The sequence below is a fragment of the Carcharodon carcharias genome, chromosome 9, assembly GCF_017639515.1.
Source record: "Carcharodon carcharias isolate sCarCar2 chromosome 9, sCarCar2.pri, whole genome shotgun sequence".
NCBI classification, from domain to species: domain Eukaryota; kingdom Metazoa; phylum Chordata; class Chondrichthyes; order Lamniformes; family Lamnidae; genus Carcharodon; species Carcharodon carcharias.
This window is the reverse complement of record NC_054475.1, coordinates 82,295,535-82,310,914: the sequence shown is the minus strand read 5'-3', so window position 1 is coordinate 82,310,914 and position 15,380 is coordinate 82,295,535. Positions and strand designations below refer to the sequence as shown.

Below are 15,380 nucleotides of genomic sequence, written 5' to 3'. Positions count from 1 at the left end.
ACTGTGACCACAAAGATAGAGATAATGAAATTCATTGACAAAATAGATGCATTAAATCTTAAAAGAGATGATTAAAACTTTGGCTAATTTTTCAAATAAGTTAAAGCTTATCCAGATGGTTAAGCTGGGCTACATGCAACAGGAAAGACTGCCATTACTAATGGGAAATGCTGTAATTAAAGGTAAGAAGCTTTATAATTATTTGTGGGGCTTTAAAACAAACATTGAGCTGGGCACCCTGTTTATCAAGCACTCCCTGTTAAGGTATAGAAGGTGGAGGTACAACAAAGTTTCCTCTACACTGTCCTAGCAACATGCCTCAGTTTCACACCCCTTCCATTCTTCAAACCATTTGGAGTGAGATGGCCAACTAGTCCCAAATGAAGCACAATTGTGTACTGTGAACCCACCTCTTGTAAGAGCAGGATGGAGACTGCCTAAACCCAGTTCACACAGGGTCCTGGCAGCCAGCAGTGTCTGGGATGGGCTTAAATATAGGTGCCGAAGTGAAAGGTCAGAGTCTAACCCACCATGCCACCTAGTTCCCCATGTGGTTCTGCATCTTGAAGTTCCTTAAGTACCATGTATTAGGTCACCCGCCAAGGCAGAGGCTCTGAAAACTGGCCTGAAACTGCAAACTCTACAACTTTGTATATTTCCAAAGTGAGATGGAATTGAAAACCACACATGATTACTGATCAGAGTGGCACTGTATCATTGAGCTGGACAATAAAAATCACTAAATTAGAATGGTAACTTTCAGCTTAACCACAATTCAAACCTTGGTTAATTTAAGTAGACCACAGAATGGAAATTTGTGTGAATGGAAGCATCTTCAGCCCTCGACATTATGACTAAGAGCAGCTGAGCAAGGGGACGGAATGGTTATATAAAAGCAAAATACTGCAGATGCTGGAAATCTGAAATAAAAACAGAAAATGCTGGAAAAACTCAGTAGACCTGGCAGCGTCTGCGGATAGAGAAACAGTTAACATTTTGAGTCAGAGCTGAAGAGAGGTGATGGGTTTTATACTGTTGAAGAAAGTGGGTGGAGCAGCTGGAGCAAAATAAAGGGTCAGGGATAGGCTGGAGTGCAGGAGAAATTTGACAAAGATGCCATGGACACAAAACAAAGGGAATAGTAATGATAGTGTTAAAGACTAAGGCAGGTATTAATAGTGGCGTAAAGGTCAGTTAGCAGAATGTTTTAATAGCAGAACAAAGGTCAGTGCTCTCTGAAAGCAAAACATAAGAACAAGTTACAGACTGGCCCTTGTGGGGCAGGGGTTGTCAAAAAATATCAAAATGGAGGACAGAGTTCATGGTCTGAAGTTGTTGAACTCAATGTTAAGCCCAGAAGGCTGTAAAGTGCCTAATCGGAAGATGAGCTGCTGTTCCTCTAGTTTGTGTTGGGCTTCATTGGACCATTGCAACAGGCCGAGGGTGGACATGTGGGCATGACAGCAAGATGGTGAACTGAAATGGCAAGTGACAGGAAGGTCTAGGTCATGCTTGCAGACTGAATGAAAGTGCTCCACAAAGTGGTCATCCAGTCTGTGTTTAGTTTCCCCAATGTAGAGGAGACCGCATTGTGAGCAGCACATCCAATAAACTAAATTGAAAGAAGTGCAAGCGAATTGCTGCTTCATTGGTTATACTTGGTTATACCTGAACTGAAGAATAAGTTTAAACAGGAACATGCCACTTTTATATACATATATAAGATATGAGTGTGTGCATGTAGATAGATATAGATATATATAAGCTGCATTAGGACTACCGACAAACACATTTGCATTTATAGCATCTTCCAACCTCAGGAAGCTTCACAAAGTTTTATAGCTATTGGTTTCCTTTATTAAATGCAGTTACTGTTGTAATGTAGGAAACACAAACAAAGCTTTCACAAACAGCAATGCAAAAACGATCAGATATCTGTTGTACCAATAATGATGGTTGAGGCAAAAACGTTGCCCAGGGCACAAGAAATGCCCTAACTCTTTTTCAAATAGTGTCATGGGATCTTTCACACCTGAGAGAACAGATGCAACCCCAGTTTACATCTCACCTGAAAGATGGCAGCCTCAGCAATTAAGCACTCTCTCAGTACTGTCAGTCTCAAGCCTCTGGGCTGGGACTTGCACCCATGACCCTTTGACTTAGATGAGAGAGCCAAGGCTGACCCTGGACTTACAAATGCTGGCAACTGTATCTCCTTTAATCCATACACACTTTATAGGATGGTTACAGGCAGTAATTTCTGAAAAGAACCTCTGTCAAAAGGGAACTCAAGTAACCATAAGAAATCAAAGATTGTGGAACTAAGTGATCTCCAAACCACAGCTAAGGTTTACTGGGACCACTGATATGGAGAACCCTGTAGTGAGAAAGTATATAGAAAGCAAACTTCAGATCAGATCAACTTTTGACCAGGGCAGTGGTTTGAGATGGGAGAACGGAATTTAAGGGTCTTGAGGTGTGCTTGAAGAGACGACTCACACTAATCAAAGTCTTATTCTGAAAGTGGAGAAATTTCTCAGAGTGCTGCATTGGAGTATTTTTTTTATTCATTGGATGTGGGTGTTGCTGGCTAGGCCAGCATTTATTGCCCATCCTTAACCGCTGTTGTTCAGAGGGTTTATACGAGTCAACCACATTGCTGTGGGTCTGGTGTCACATGTAGGCCAGACCAGGTAAGGACGGTAGATGCTCTTCCCCAACGGTCATCATTAAGCTTTTACTTCCAGATTTTTATTGCCACGGTGGGATTCAAACGCAAATCCCAAGAACATTCTGGATTACTAGTCCAGCGATAATATCACTATGCCATCACAGATAGCTTGGATTATGTGTGCAACTTTCTGAAGTGAGACTTGAACACACAACCTTCTGACTCGGAGGCAAAAGTGATATGCTTTGCTACGGCTGCAAACTCTCCATGTGGTCCCCAAAGCCATCATTTCACTGCCAGAATAGCAGCCATATTGCACCAGTATTTTAGTTATTCTCAGCAAATCATGAGTTATGGACTCAAACCAAACTGGACCTAGATTTGGAAACACTAATACTCATTTAGCAAAACATGACCAGATTCCTTTTGCTGCTATAATTGACATGGAATTTCTCTTAATTGAAAACAAGAACTATTTGAGAGGTAGATATTATTCTGCAAGATTGTACACCTCACTTCACCAACAGCCATCAAAATATGGATTCTCTCCTGAATCCTGGCCCTTGCCACCAGTTTTACTTCTTACCTTCCTGTCTAACTGTCCCCTCTCCCTGGCTGTGTAAAGCAGGCAAACAGAAATTCCAAGAGAAAATATTTGGAACATTGGTTGGCTATTCATCCACTTGAACTTGTTCCACCAATCAATTAGAGAAGAGCTGATTAAAACCTCAAAGTCATTAACCTGCCTTCACTTTGAACCACTTATCTAACAAAAATCTGTCAATTTTAATCTTGAAACTCCAGCTTCCCCCACCCCAGTTTAACACTCTTCCGTGGGAGAGACTTCCAGGTTTGCTCCACCCTTTGTGTGAAAAGTGTTTCTTGCTTTCACTCATGGCCTAGCTCTAATTTTAAGATTATGTTCCCCTTGTTCTTAATACCCTCACCAGAGGAAATTGTTTCTCTGCATTTACCTTATTGAACCCCCTCAACATTTTAAACACCTCAATCATGGTTGAAATAACTTGTACAGAGAACAAACTTGTTTGATGATGCAACATTTTGGTTTCAAAGGTTGATAAATTGGAGGGAAGACTAAAGGAAGCCAGCAACCTGGGGAGGGTGAGTAAATAACCTGGGGAAGGGGGCAGCAGCCCAAGGGGATGGAGGGGGGGCTTCAACCTGTGGATGGGAGCAGCAGCCTGAGAAGGAGGGGGGGCAACAGACTGAGGGGGCGGGTGTGTGACTAGCAGCCTGTGAAGAGCGGGCAGATGGGGGGTGGGGGAAGGGGTGCCACGCACCAGCCTGGGTAAAGGGAAATGACAAGTAGGCTGAGGGGGTGGAGGGGCCAGCTCCCTGTGGGTGGGGGGCTCAGCCTGAGGGGGAGGGTGTGACCAGCAGCTTGAGTGGGAGAGGGGGGCAGCAACCAGAGGAGGGGGGTGGAGTAATCAGCAGCTTGAGGGAAGTGAGGAATGCATGATTCTGTGGTTCAGAGGCTGTCCAAGTTACAGTGCAGGATGTTGTGGTAAGTTGAGATTTCAACACACTGAGGAGGAAGAACGTGTAGAAGATAAGTGTAAGTAGACAGGATCTGAAACCAGTTACAGAACAGACAGAAATTTAAACCACAAATGCCAAAAACCCCAAACAAAAGCATAAAAGATAGGAACTTCATTCCAGTCTAGGCAGCTATCAGAATGAGAACAAAGGTCGAAATTTTGGGGTGGCCCCTGCTGTTCTGACAAAAAACCCTTCCCAAAATGTGTTTTTTTTCTCTTAGATGCTGGCTGCCTTGAGCATTTTTCAGCATTTTCTGCTTTTAATTATGCCGTAGGATCTTGAAGTATGGAAGGAGGCTATCCTACCACAGCTCATTGTACCTGTGGCAGCCTTTTGAGAGAAGTATCCAATTAATCCCACACCCCGTCTTTTCCCAGAGCTCTGAAATCATATGCTGCAAGTTTTTCCTTTTCCTATAACCTTTGCACTGGCTTTCACCAGGATAAAGGGGAATTCTGCTCAGAACGGGAGGCTGACTGGACAAGTTACTTGACTGTTTTTTATTTGTACAACAGAAGTGGGCTGTACAATATAAAAATCCACAGCTGTGCAATTGCTGTTGTCCTGTCCTGAGGCAGAGGAAGCACTATAAACCAAAACTTACCTTAACTGGACACCGTTTGTTAGACTTGCCCTTGTCCAGTTAATTTCCATGACTTTTTACACTGGAAGATGCTGTAAATTAGAGATCCAAATTGCACAACACGCTAAACCTAGAGGGCACCTGGGACCTATGGGAACTGGGCAAGAAACCGTGTGTCACCTCAGTCAGCCAGATGGAAGAATTGTTGAATGGAAGGCACAGGAAGTATCAGTCAGAACGAGTAAATTCTAATCAGTACAGAAAGCAAAATAAAGAGAAGGAAAGAAAGTTTGGATTAAGTAAAATCTGAAGGCATGAGGATCCACAGTTATAAAGTTAAGTTTCAGTGTCCCGGAGGTTGTTTGGCAGTAATTAATATTTCTCACATTGTTTAAAAATGATAATTAGACAGAAATGGACAAATCTTAATTTCCTGTGGTGACTGTAGTCTGTATCTACAGTGCAAGTACAGCAATTTCACACTGATTAAAGATTTTAAATAGGGAGTCAGGCAATGAGATTCTGGCCAGAATCTTCCAGCCCCACTGCAGGGGTTCCCTTGCAGCCGATGTGGTGAGCCATTCAAACGTCCACTGACTTCAGCAGGGCCGGAAGATCCCACCAGTGGGAGGGGCCGGAAAGTTCCAGCCTCTGTTTTTTTGCAGCCGACAAGAGAGGCAGCACACCTTCATCAGCAACTTCTGGATTAACTGTGCATCTGCTCTGACTGGGAGTTGCTATAAGATATGTGCATAAATTGAAGGGAGTGCTGTTTGCCTCACCATTATTTTTACAGTAAATTCTGGCCCAATCTTACCTATGGCAACCATCTAAAGACAGATGAATTATAAAAGAATGATTTACATTGACTGACTCATAAGAAAAATGTTTGTTCCTGAACGGAAGCCATTTGAATATCCATTATCAAGTTTAGGTAATATTATGGATTCCTTTCTTCCTCTAGCTTTCCTTTCAATTTTTTTTTTACTTGGCTCTCTATTCTGTGATTTTCTTTTCTCCTTGTTTGGGGCTCATCATACGTGTCGGATGATGGCCATCGACCGCTGTGGCCATGGATCATGTTGGCTCTATAATTACATGATGAACCCATGCTCTAGTTTTGTTGATGCTTTGCCATATCCACCACAACTACAGGTGTTAGCACTCTCACCTCTGAGTCAGAAGGTTGCGGGTTCCAGCCCCACCTTTGAGATCAGAATTCAGGCTGGTACTCAGAATGCATTACTGAGGGAGTCCTGCACTGTTGGAAGTGCTTTTCTTTCGGATGAGACATTGAACCAAGGCCCTCTCAGGCGGATGCAAAAGATCCCATGGCAGTAATCAAAGAAGAGCAGGGGAGTTTTCCCGGGGTCGACACCAAATTTATCCCTCAATCAGCAACACAAAAGAAGATTATTTGGTCGGGATCATATTTATGTTTATGGGAACATGCTGTGTGCAAATTTGTTGCTGCATTTCGTATATTACAACAGTGGCAACACTTCAAGAGTATTTTATTGGCTGTACTTTGATTTAAGTCATCCTGAGATTACGACAGATGCTGTAGAAATACAAATCTTTATTTTACTTTTTCTGCTGCATTGCTTCAGCTGCTTTACTTTCATTTCCATTTCTCTTCCTTCACTTTTTCTACCTCTATCTATTGCTAAATTTCCCATTACAGAAGAGTTGTGGGCTGCAAGGAAATGTGTAGGACATTGGCAGTGACTGCACATAAAGGAGATAACAATGACTGCTACGTGGCAACCGGAGCGATGAACTGAACCACAAACTTCAACATAGCTCCTCAGAATCAAAATTAAAATCTAGTCTGCTCTGCCGAATATACATAGCTTTAATATTATACATTCAAAACTGAATACAGGTTCTATTGTTAAGATCAAACATTAGCAAAAAGTGTGATGGTGCTCACAAATAGTCTGGGGTCGAGATCGCAGTCTGCATGTTGAGTTATTAATATGTTTTAAATGAGCCTGCCCTTTTAGTCTACTGCTCAATACTTTCCCCCATTTTCTGTAAATGTACATCAGCCATGATTTAATTGAATGACGAAATAGACTCGAAGGGCTGAAAGGTCTACTTCCTACCCTTGTGGGGAGGTGGTGGCACAGTGGTAATGTCACTGGAGAAGTAATCCAGAGACCCAAGTAAATGCTCTGGTTTCAAATCCCACCACTGCAGTTGGTGGATTTTTATATTCAATTAATAAATCCAGAATATTACGCTAGTCTCAGTCATGGTAACCACGACAACTATCACTGATTGTTATAAAAACTCACCTGGTTCACTAATGCCCTTTAGGGAAGGAAATCTGCCATCCTTACCTGGTCTGGCCTACACGTGACTCCATACCCAGAGGGATGTGGTTTTCTCTTAACTGTCCTCTGAAATGGCCTTGCAAGAGCCATTCAATTCAAGGGCAATTAGGGATGGGCAACAAATGCTGGCCTTGCCAGCAATGCCCATTTCCCTGAAAGAATTAAAAAAAAAACTCCTGTTCCCATGTCTTTATATTCTGAAATTAATTAGAAGCTAATTGCTCTTGCTTAGGAAAGTTTTTCTCTAGATTGCCAAGTGCGCAGAAATCGTTTGAGTTGTTGTTCACTTATTGAGGTTTGTGGAAAGTAGACTTGTTTTCTGTTTAAAATAAGAGAAGGGCAATGTGTTGCTATTTTAGTATAATGATATCTGAACTGAAAAAGCACAAGAATGACACATACTTCATGACACCTTCAAATGTGAAATGACAAACTCTTTCTATGTACAAGTTCCAAAGAAGAGTCATACGGACTCGAAACTTTAACTCTGTTTCTCTCTCCACAGATTCGGCCAGCTCGGCTGAGTTTTTCCAGCACTTTCTGTTTTTATTTCTTTCTATATACAGTTGGACAGACATTTCAATCATGAGTAATTTTAATACACCATGCCATTTGGTCAGTCCTAGGCTGGTAATGACATAAGCACCTTAGATAAAATCACATATCTTCAACTTTTGTTTCGTAATAGCTCAACGTTACACCTACACTGAGTTTATCACTTTTATTAGAGCTTTGATTACAGGGCGATAGGAAAAAAGTGTTTAAAATTATGAAAGGAGGGAACAGGGTGAATAGAAGCCAAATGTTTCCAGCAGTTATATCCTCATAACGAAAGGAATGTATAATAAAAACATTAGCATGAGATTGTGCAGTGCTTTAAAAGGATAAGAATGAATTACATTGATCACATTGTCATGTGGAATAAATTGATTTCTTCAAATTGTCAAAAGCTAAACCAAGTCCTTATGTTTCTATTCCTGATTGGTGTGTGGCTTCTCTTTCTGGAAGTATGTGTACGTCAGCATCAGAATCAACTCACCCACATGATTCAGTAGCCTGGACTCCCCATCCAGGTCTGTCCTTAAAGTAAGGTTTTGTAGTGGAGGACTGCAGACACCCAAGGCGCAGTGCCTTGGAATTAATTCCCAGCCCATAGAAAGTGCGGACAATTGTAAGGGTGAGAAAAGATAAACGTTTAGTTCACAAACAACAAAAAATGCTGGAAAAACTCAGCAGGTCTGACAGCATCTGTGGAGAGAAAGACAGAGTTAACGTTTCGAGCCCATATGACTCTTCTTCAGACTTGAAACGTTAACTCTGCTTTTCTCTCCACAGATGCTGTCAGACCTGCTGAGTTTTTCCAGCATTTTTTGTTTTTGTTTCAGATTTCCAGCATCCGCAGTATTTTGTCTTTACATTTAGCTTGTGGTTATGAGTAAATATTTTAGTGAAAAGAGGAAGAGCAGCTTGGTCCAGCTAGTAACACTCACTGCCCTATCACTCCAGGGATTGAGCAAATAATACAGGATAAAACCATTATGCAGGGAAGGGGGAATGCTCTATTACTGGAGCCGTCATCTCCTTTAACCTGGGGATTGACCCGTCTATTCTAGTGATTCTGATGAAGGTTGAAGAGCCAATGTCACTATTTGGAGATGAGTTGACCTGACTAACAATTGTCCCTCAGCCATCACAACACAATGATCACTGCACATAAAAATAATCCATTGCATGTGAAGTACTGAAATAGTTGAGAGTGTTAATGGCATGTTAATTATGTTGTTAAAATGCAGAGATAAAGGGCATCATTTAAGTACTTAGAGCACTTATAAAGAGAGGCTGTTGGGACACTGGGTTGGTAGGTAAGAAACAAGCATATGCATTCTGTGAATAAACCTAGTATCAAGAAAAGTATTACTGGCTAGTTTATTACTTCACCAACCGGCTTGGGATCAAGAAAATGGTGAGCGGTGGTAAAGAGCTAGATAAATACGAGACTTTCTTTCAGATGTTTTTCACTAAACTTTCAAGGAATGCAATGGTCTCATCACAAACAAAAGTAATTTAGCAGCAATTGGGTGATCCCTTTACACCCATGTTCACAACCCTTGGGAACAACAAGATGAAAGAATAACAAGGAACATCCATTTATATCAGATTGCAAGATAATTATATATTTAGATGGCCATTTGGCCCATCTTGGCTCAGCTGTCCAGAGACAACCTATCATCACCCTCCCATTTCCATCATGCAGTCAGTCACTGCCATATAGGCAAAAGCAACAACAATTTGCCTTATTATGATCTCAGGAACAGTCGTGGAAACAAATGAGCGGTTAATCTGTTTTATTGTTGTGAATTATGGGAAACATGTTGACCGGGCCATTGGGAAACCTTCCTGTTCCCTCTTCCAATTGTGGTTTGGAATCTTTAAAGTCGACCTGAATAGATATAGTTTATGCTCAGATCGAAATATGATGATTCAGGCAGTGTGTAGCACTCCTTTAGTAGTGCAAAGAAATCTGGAGTGGGGTTTGAACCTGAACCTTCAGACTTAGAGATGGAGGTGCTCCCAACACACAAGATTCATGATGCCAAGATGATGAGAAGTGAAAACCAAGTCATTCGGAGTCCATCAGTTGTAGTTTTCACACTAGTGCTGTACTTCTTGGGGAGATACCTATAAGAATGGTTAAAATAGCAAGTCAGTGTTGAAACCTTACCTCAGTGTAGTGGACATCCTGCATTCCTGCATCCTCTTTCATTGCAGCTTCTTCCTCAATGTTGGGAGTGATTGCTTTGAAAGCTGCACAGCCTTTGGGAAACAATTCTAAGAGGGGAGGGAAAATATTACTTTAAGCATAGGCATATTAAATGTACTTTTTATCTGAACAGGTGTTATTTGTTCAGGCCTGTCCCACACATCAGCTACCAGATTGTGGAACATTTATGATAAAACTCTGCCGACCTGCAATGTTAACTCTTTTTTGCTCCAAAGCTGCCTGCCCTGTTTCGTGTTTTGCAGCATGTTCTGTCTCTACGTAAGATTTTCAGCATTTGCAGTACCTTGTTTTCGAGGGGGAGGGGCAGAGTGAACTTCATTTGTCAGTATTTGCGTTGCTGAACTCAGAAATTCCATTAGCCGGGGGGGTGAAACAAGCCTTCACTAGTGATGTATATTGAGCTCCTTGCGATCCAGCAGCCCTTGTTACTCCACAAGCCATTTCCATTGCCATTCAAGCCAGGTTGCTTTATTGACTTACTTGCTGAAAGACTGGAGTCAACCACTGCAGGGTTTGTTTGCAAACTACCCACTGTACCCCTCAGCTCATTTTGATCGAAAGCAAGGCTTCCAGCAGGTCACAAAGCAGCCAGCAACTTGCTCCGAGCATAAAGAGCTCGAGATGAAGGGTTTATGACAAGAGTAGGGCACTCAAACTTTTTAAAAACAACATTGCAATAACAATTGTTTACCAATTAATTAATCAGATTTCAGCCACCAACCAAAGGAAGGGTCAACACCTTCCCTTTCAAGGTGAAGGCAGCTACAACCTGCTGGCCACTGCAGATTATCCCTTAAGTACACCAATAGAAGTGCTCGATATCCCAATGAGATTAGGGTTGCCAAAACCTTTAGAACTTCTCAGCAGTTTCTAGGAATTTAAGGTTAATTTGCTGGACACTGCTGTGAGCAAACAAATTTTTTTTTAAAAAGAGCGAGATTAAAAAATGCTTCTTTAATTGTTATCTTTGTTTGGACATTGTGGGGCTGGAGGAGATTACAGGGATAGGGAGAAGTGAGTCCACAGAGGGATTTGCAAACAAGAATTTGAAAATCAAGACATTGTTTGACTTGGGAACCAATGTAGCTCAGTGAGCACATTGGTAATGGGGGAATGGGACTTGCTGTAAGTTAATAATTAATTATAAAAATATTGGACAGACAGTAAAAGGCTATTTGACCATGTGGAGTGGTTGGAGGCAGGCGGTCATGTGATGAGGAAAGTTCCAGGAATTTGCTCCAGCAGAGCTTGTAACCTCATGCGAATCTACATGCAAAGCATCATCCTTACCGACTGTGTGGAGTTTGGCAAGCCCAGAAGCTGGGCAGGTGACTGATGTGTGAGATTTTCCACTCAACATTCTGTCATAACTACATAAGAAAAGGGTCACAGACAGCAGGAAGTGGAATTGGGGAAGAGGGTCCATCAATCATTGACTCATTGTCATCAGAAAGTCATTAGCGGCTCATTTAACTTCCTCAAAGACAAGATGTCCCCTGAGGCAGCTGCTATTACATTTACAAGCTTTAATATTCACATTTTAGAAAGGGTGCCAAAGCCTTCGAGAAGGTACAGAGAAAATTTACTGGAACAGTAGCAGGGGTGAGGGATTTCAGTTGTAATACCATAAGAAGTAGTAGCAGAAGCAGGCCATTCAGCCCATTGAGTCTGCTCCACCATTTAATGAGATCATGGCTGATCTGATAATCCTCAACTCCACTTTCCTGCCTTTCCCCCATAACCCTTGATTCCCTTACTGATTAAAAATCTGTCCATCTCAGTCTTGAATATACTTAATGGCCCAGACTCCATAGCCCTCTGCAGTAAAGAATTCCACAGATTGACTATCCTCTGAGAGAAGAAATTCCTCCTTATCTCTGTCTTAAATGGGCGCCCCCTTATTCTGAGATTATGCCCTCTGGTCCTAGACTCTCCCACAAAGGGAAACAACCTCTCAGCATCTACCCTGTCAAGCCCCCTAAGAATCTTATATGTTTCAATAAGGTCACATCTCATTCTTCTAATTTCCAATAAGTACAGGCCCAACCTACTCAACCTCTCCTCATAAGAGAATCCCTCCACACCCATGATCAACCTAGTGAACCTCCTCTGGACTGCCCCCAATGTCAGTATATCTTTCCTTAGGGACGGGGACCAAAGCTGTTCACAGTATTCTAGGTGTGGTCTAACTAGTGTCTTGTATAGTTTTAGCAAGACTTCCCTATTTTTATACTCCATTCCCTTTGAAATAAAGGTCAACATTCCATTTGTCTTCCCTATTACCTGCTGAGCTTGTATGCTAGCTTTTTATGATTCATGCATGAGGACCCCCAAATCCCTCTGTGCTGCAGACTTCTGCAGTCTTTCTCTATTTCTCCGGTGCCGGGACCAGATGAGGTGAATCCAAGGATATTGAAGGAAGTGAGAGTAGAAATTGCAGGGGCACTGACCATAATCTTTCAGTCGTCCCTACAGTCAGGTGTCATGCCAGAGGCCTGGAGAATTGCAAACATTATGCCCTTGTTCAAAAAAAGGTTGTAGGGATAAGCCCAGCAATTACAGACCAGTCAGTTTAACTTCACTGGTGGGCAAGATTCTAGAAACAATTATGCTGATAGAATTAGCAGTCACATGAAAAAATATGGGTTGATAAGGAACAGCCAGCAAGGATTTCTAAAGGGGAAATCGTGTTTAACTAGCTTGCTGGAATGTTTTGAACAGGTAACGGAAAAGGTTGATGAGGGTAATGCTGTTGATGTGGAGTACATGGACTTTGAAAAGGCATTTGACGTTGCCACACAACAGACTTGTGAGAAAAGTTATTGCTCATGGAATAAAAGGGACAGTAGCAACATGGATATAAAATTGGTTGAAGAATAGGAAGCAGAGAGTAATGGTCAATGAATGTTTTTCGGACTGGAGGAAGGTTTGTAGTGGAGTTCCCCAGGGGTCGGTATTGGGACCCTTGCTTTTCCTGATATATATTAATGATCTAGATCTTGATGTGCAGGGGACAATTTCAAAGTTTGTGGATGGAATAAAGCTTGGGAGTGTTGTGAACTGCGAGGAGGTCAGTGTAGAACTTCAGAAACACATAGACAAGTTGGTGGAGTGGGCAGACAGGTGGCAGATGAAGTTCAATGCGGAGAGGTGAGAGGTGATGCATGTTGGTAGAAGGAACATGGGCTGACAATATAAAATAAAGGGTGAAATTTGGAAGGGGGTGCAAGAGCAGAAAGACTTGGGTGTAGATGTACATAGATCATTGAAAGTGGCAGGACAGGTGGGGGAGAGAGCAGTTAATAAAGCATATGCTTTATTAATAGGGGCACAGAGGACAAGAGCAGGGAGGTTATGCTGAATTTATATAAGACACTCGTTAGACCTCAGCTGGAGTATTGTGTACAGTTCTGGGCACCATATTACAGGAAGGATGTGAACACATTGGAGAAAGTGCAGAAGGGGTTTACAAAAATGGTCCCAGGAATGAGAAACTTCAGCTATGATGATAGATTGGAGAAGTTGGGACTGTTCTCCTTGGTGAGAAGAAGGCTGAGAGGAGACTTGATAGAAGTTTTCAAAATCATGAGGGAGCTGGACAGAGTAGATAGCGGGAAGCTGTTTCCACTAATAAAAGGATCAAGAACAAGAAGGCACAGATTTTAAGTGATTAGCAAAAGAAGCAAATGTGATGTGAGAAAAAACTTTTTCACACAACGAGTGGTTTGGGTCTGGAATGCACTGCCTGGAAGAGTGGTGGAGGCAGGTTCAATTGAGGCATTCAAGAAGGAATTGGATGATTATTTGAAGAGAAACAAGGTGCAAGAATATGGGGAAAAGGCAGGGCAATGGCACTCGGTCATAATGCTCATTGAAGAGCCGGTGCAGAAATGTTGGGCTGAATGGCCTCCTTCTATGCAGTTAAGATTCTGTGAAATAATATTCAGCTCCTATATTCTTACTGCCAAAATGCATAACCACATATTTTCCCACATTATATTCCATCTGCCAAGTTTTTGCCCACTCACTTAACCTGTCTATATCCCTCTGTAGACCCTGTGTCATCCTCATCACTTGCCTTGCCACCTATTTTTGTGTCATCCGCAAACTTGGTGATAGTACATTCACTTCCTTCATCCAAGTCATTAACATATATTGTAAATAATTGTGGCTTCAGCACTGATCCCTGTGGAACTCCACTAGTTACAGGTTGTGAGACTAGTTACAGGTTGTGCTGTGTGACTGGGGAAGTTGGGGTTAATCTCCTTAGGGTGAGAAGGTAAGGGGAGATTTGGTAAAGATGTTCAAAATTATGAACGGTTTTGATAGAGTAAATGGGGAAACCATTTCTACTGGCAGGCGGGTCAGTAACCATTGTTGCCATCCTTTAATCTATGAAAGATGATGGACATGCAGCAAATAATCCATCTCAGATGGTGTGTCTTCATATGGCTCAGCTTTGTTGATGGCTGAACAGCCCAATTTTTGAGAGGCAGGTTCTCCCACAAGCGCCGCACATGAAGCTACCAAATGATAGTGTGGGTTGTTGTTTTTGGTGTTAGCATCTGTTGCCAAGCTGCAGTAGTCACTGGTTATCATGGCGGAGCATGTTAGCCCACAGGAGGTGTCACCATTTTCCTCTGTCATCAGCTAATGTCTCCCAGGTGCGATAATCGATGTCTAGTGCCTTCATGTCACGCTGGCAAGCAGCCCTGATGTGGAGCTTTGGTCGCCCTGCTGGTCATCTGGCTCCACCTACCTCACCATACAGAAAGTCCGCGGGTATGCGACTGTCTTCCATCCTGGGGACATACCAGGTCCGCTGAAGACCCCCCCAACCATTTGGTGAGTGCTAACAAACTTGGGAGTTCTGCTTTTGAGATGATGCGGCTTTGATGCCACTTTCATGAATTTGCCCCACCAGGATACAACCAAAATGTGCCCCAGACAGCAAAGGTGGAAACTGTTGAGCTTCTTTTCATGATAGCTGTAAGTAATCCACATTTCACAGCCATACAACAAGGTGCTGAGAACACAGGCTTTGTAAACCATCAGCTTGGTCCTAAGGGCCAGCTTGGTGTTATCCCATGAGCAGTTCGTGAGTCGGCTAAAGGCGATAGCTGCTTTCCCTATGTGCGCATCAAGTTCTGCAACAAGGAACAGATTGTCTGTCACTGGGAACCCGAGGTATCAGCATTTGCTAATCACCTCCAATGGAGTGTTATTTAGTGTGATCAGGGGCGGAGATGCAACACCTTGTCAATAACCAGAGGATACAGATTTAAGATAATTGATAAAGGACTCAGAGGGGTGACTTAAGGGAATATGTGATTAAACAGCGAGTTATGATCTGGAATGCACTGCCTTAAAGGCAGGTGGAAGGAGATTCAATAGTAACTTTCCAAAGGGATTTCGATAAGGGAAAAAAGTTGCAGGGTTTTGGGG

General features: G+C 42.4%; 1 protein-coding gene across 3 annotated transcripts in view; it reads right to left on the bottom strand.

Moving 5' to 3' along the window:
* dock11 (dedicator of cytokinesis 11) overlaps window positions 1-15,380 on the bottom strand; it is a 274,194-nt gene that overhangs the window by 56,011 nt on the left and 202,803 nt on the right. For all 3 annotated transcript variants that reach the window (XM_041195297.1, XM_041195295.1, XM_041195296.1), the window contains one exon: window positions 9,876-9,982. In XM_041195297.1, the coding sequence (XP_041051231.1) occupies window positions 9,876-9,982 (107 nt within the window). The remainder of the gene's footprint in view (window positions 1-9,875; window positions 9,983-15,380) is intronic.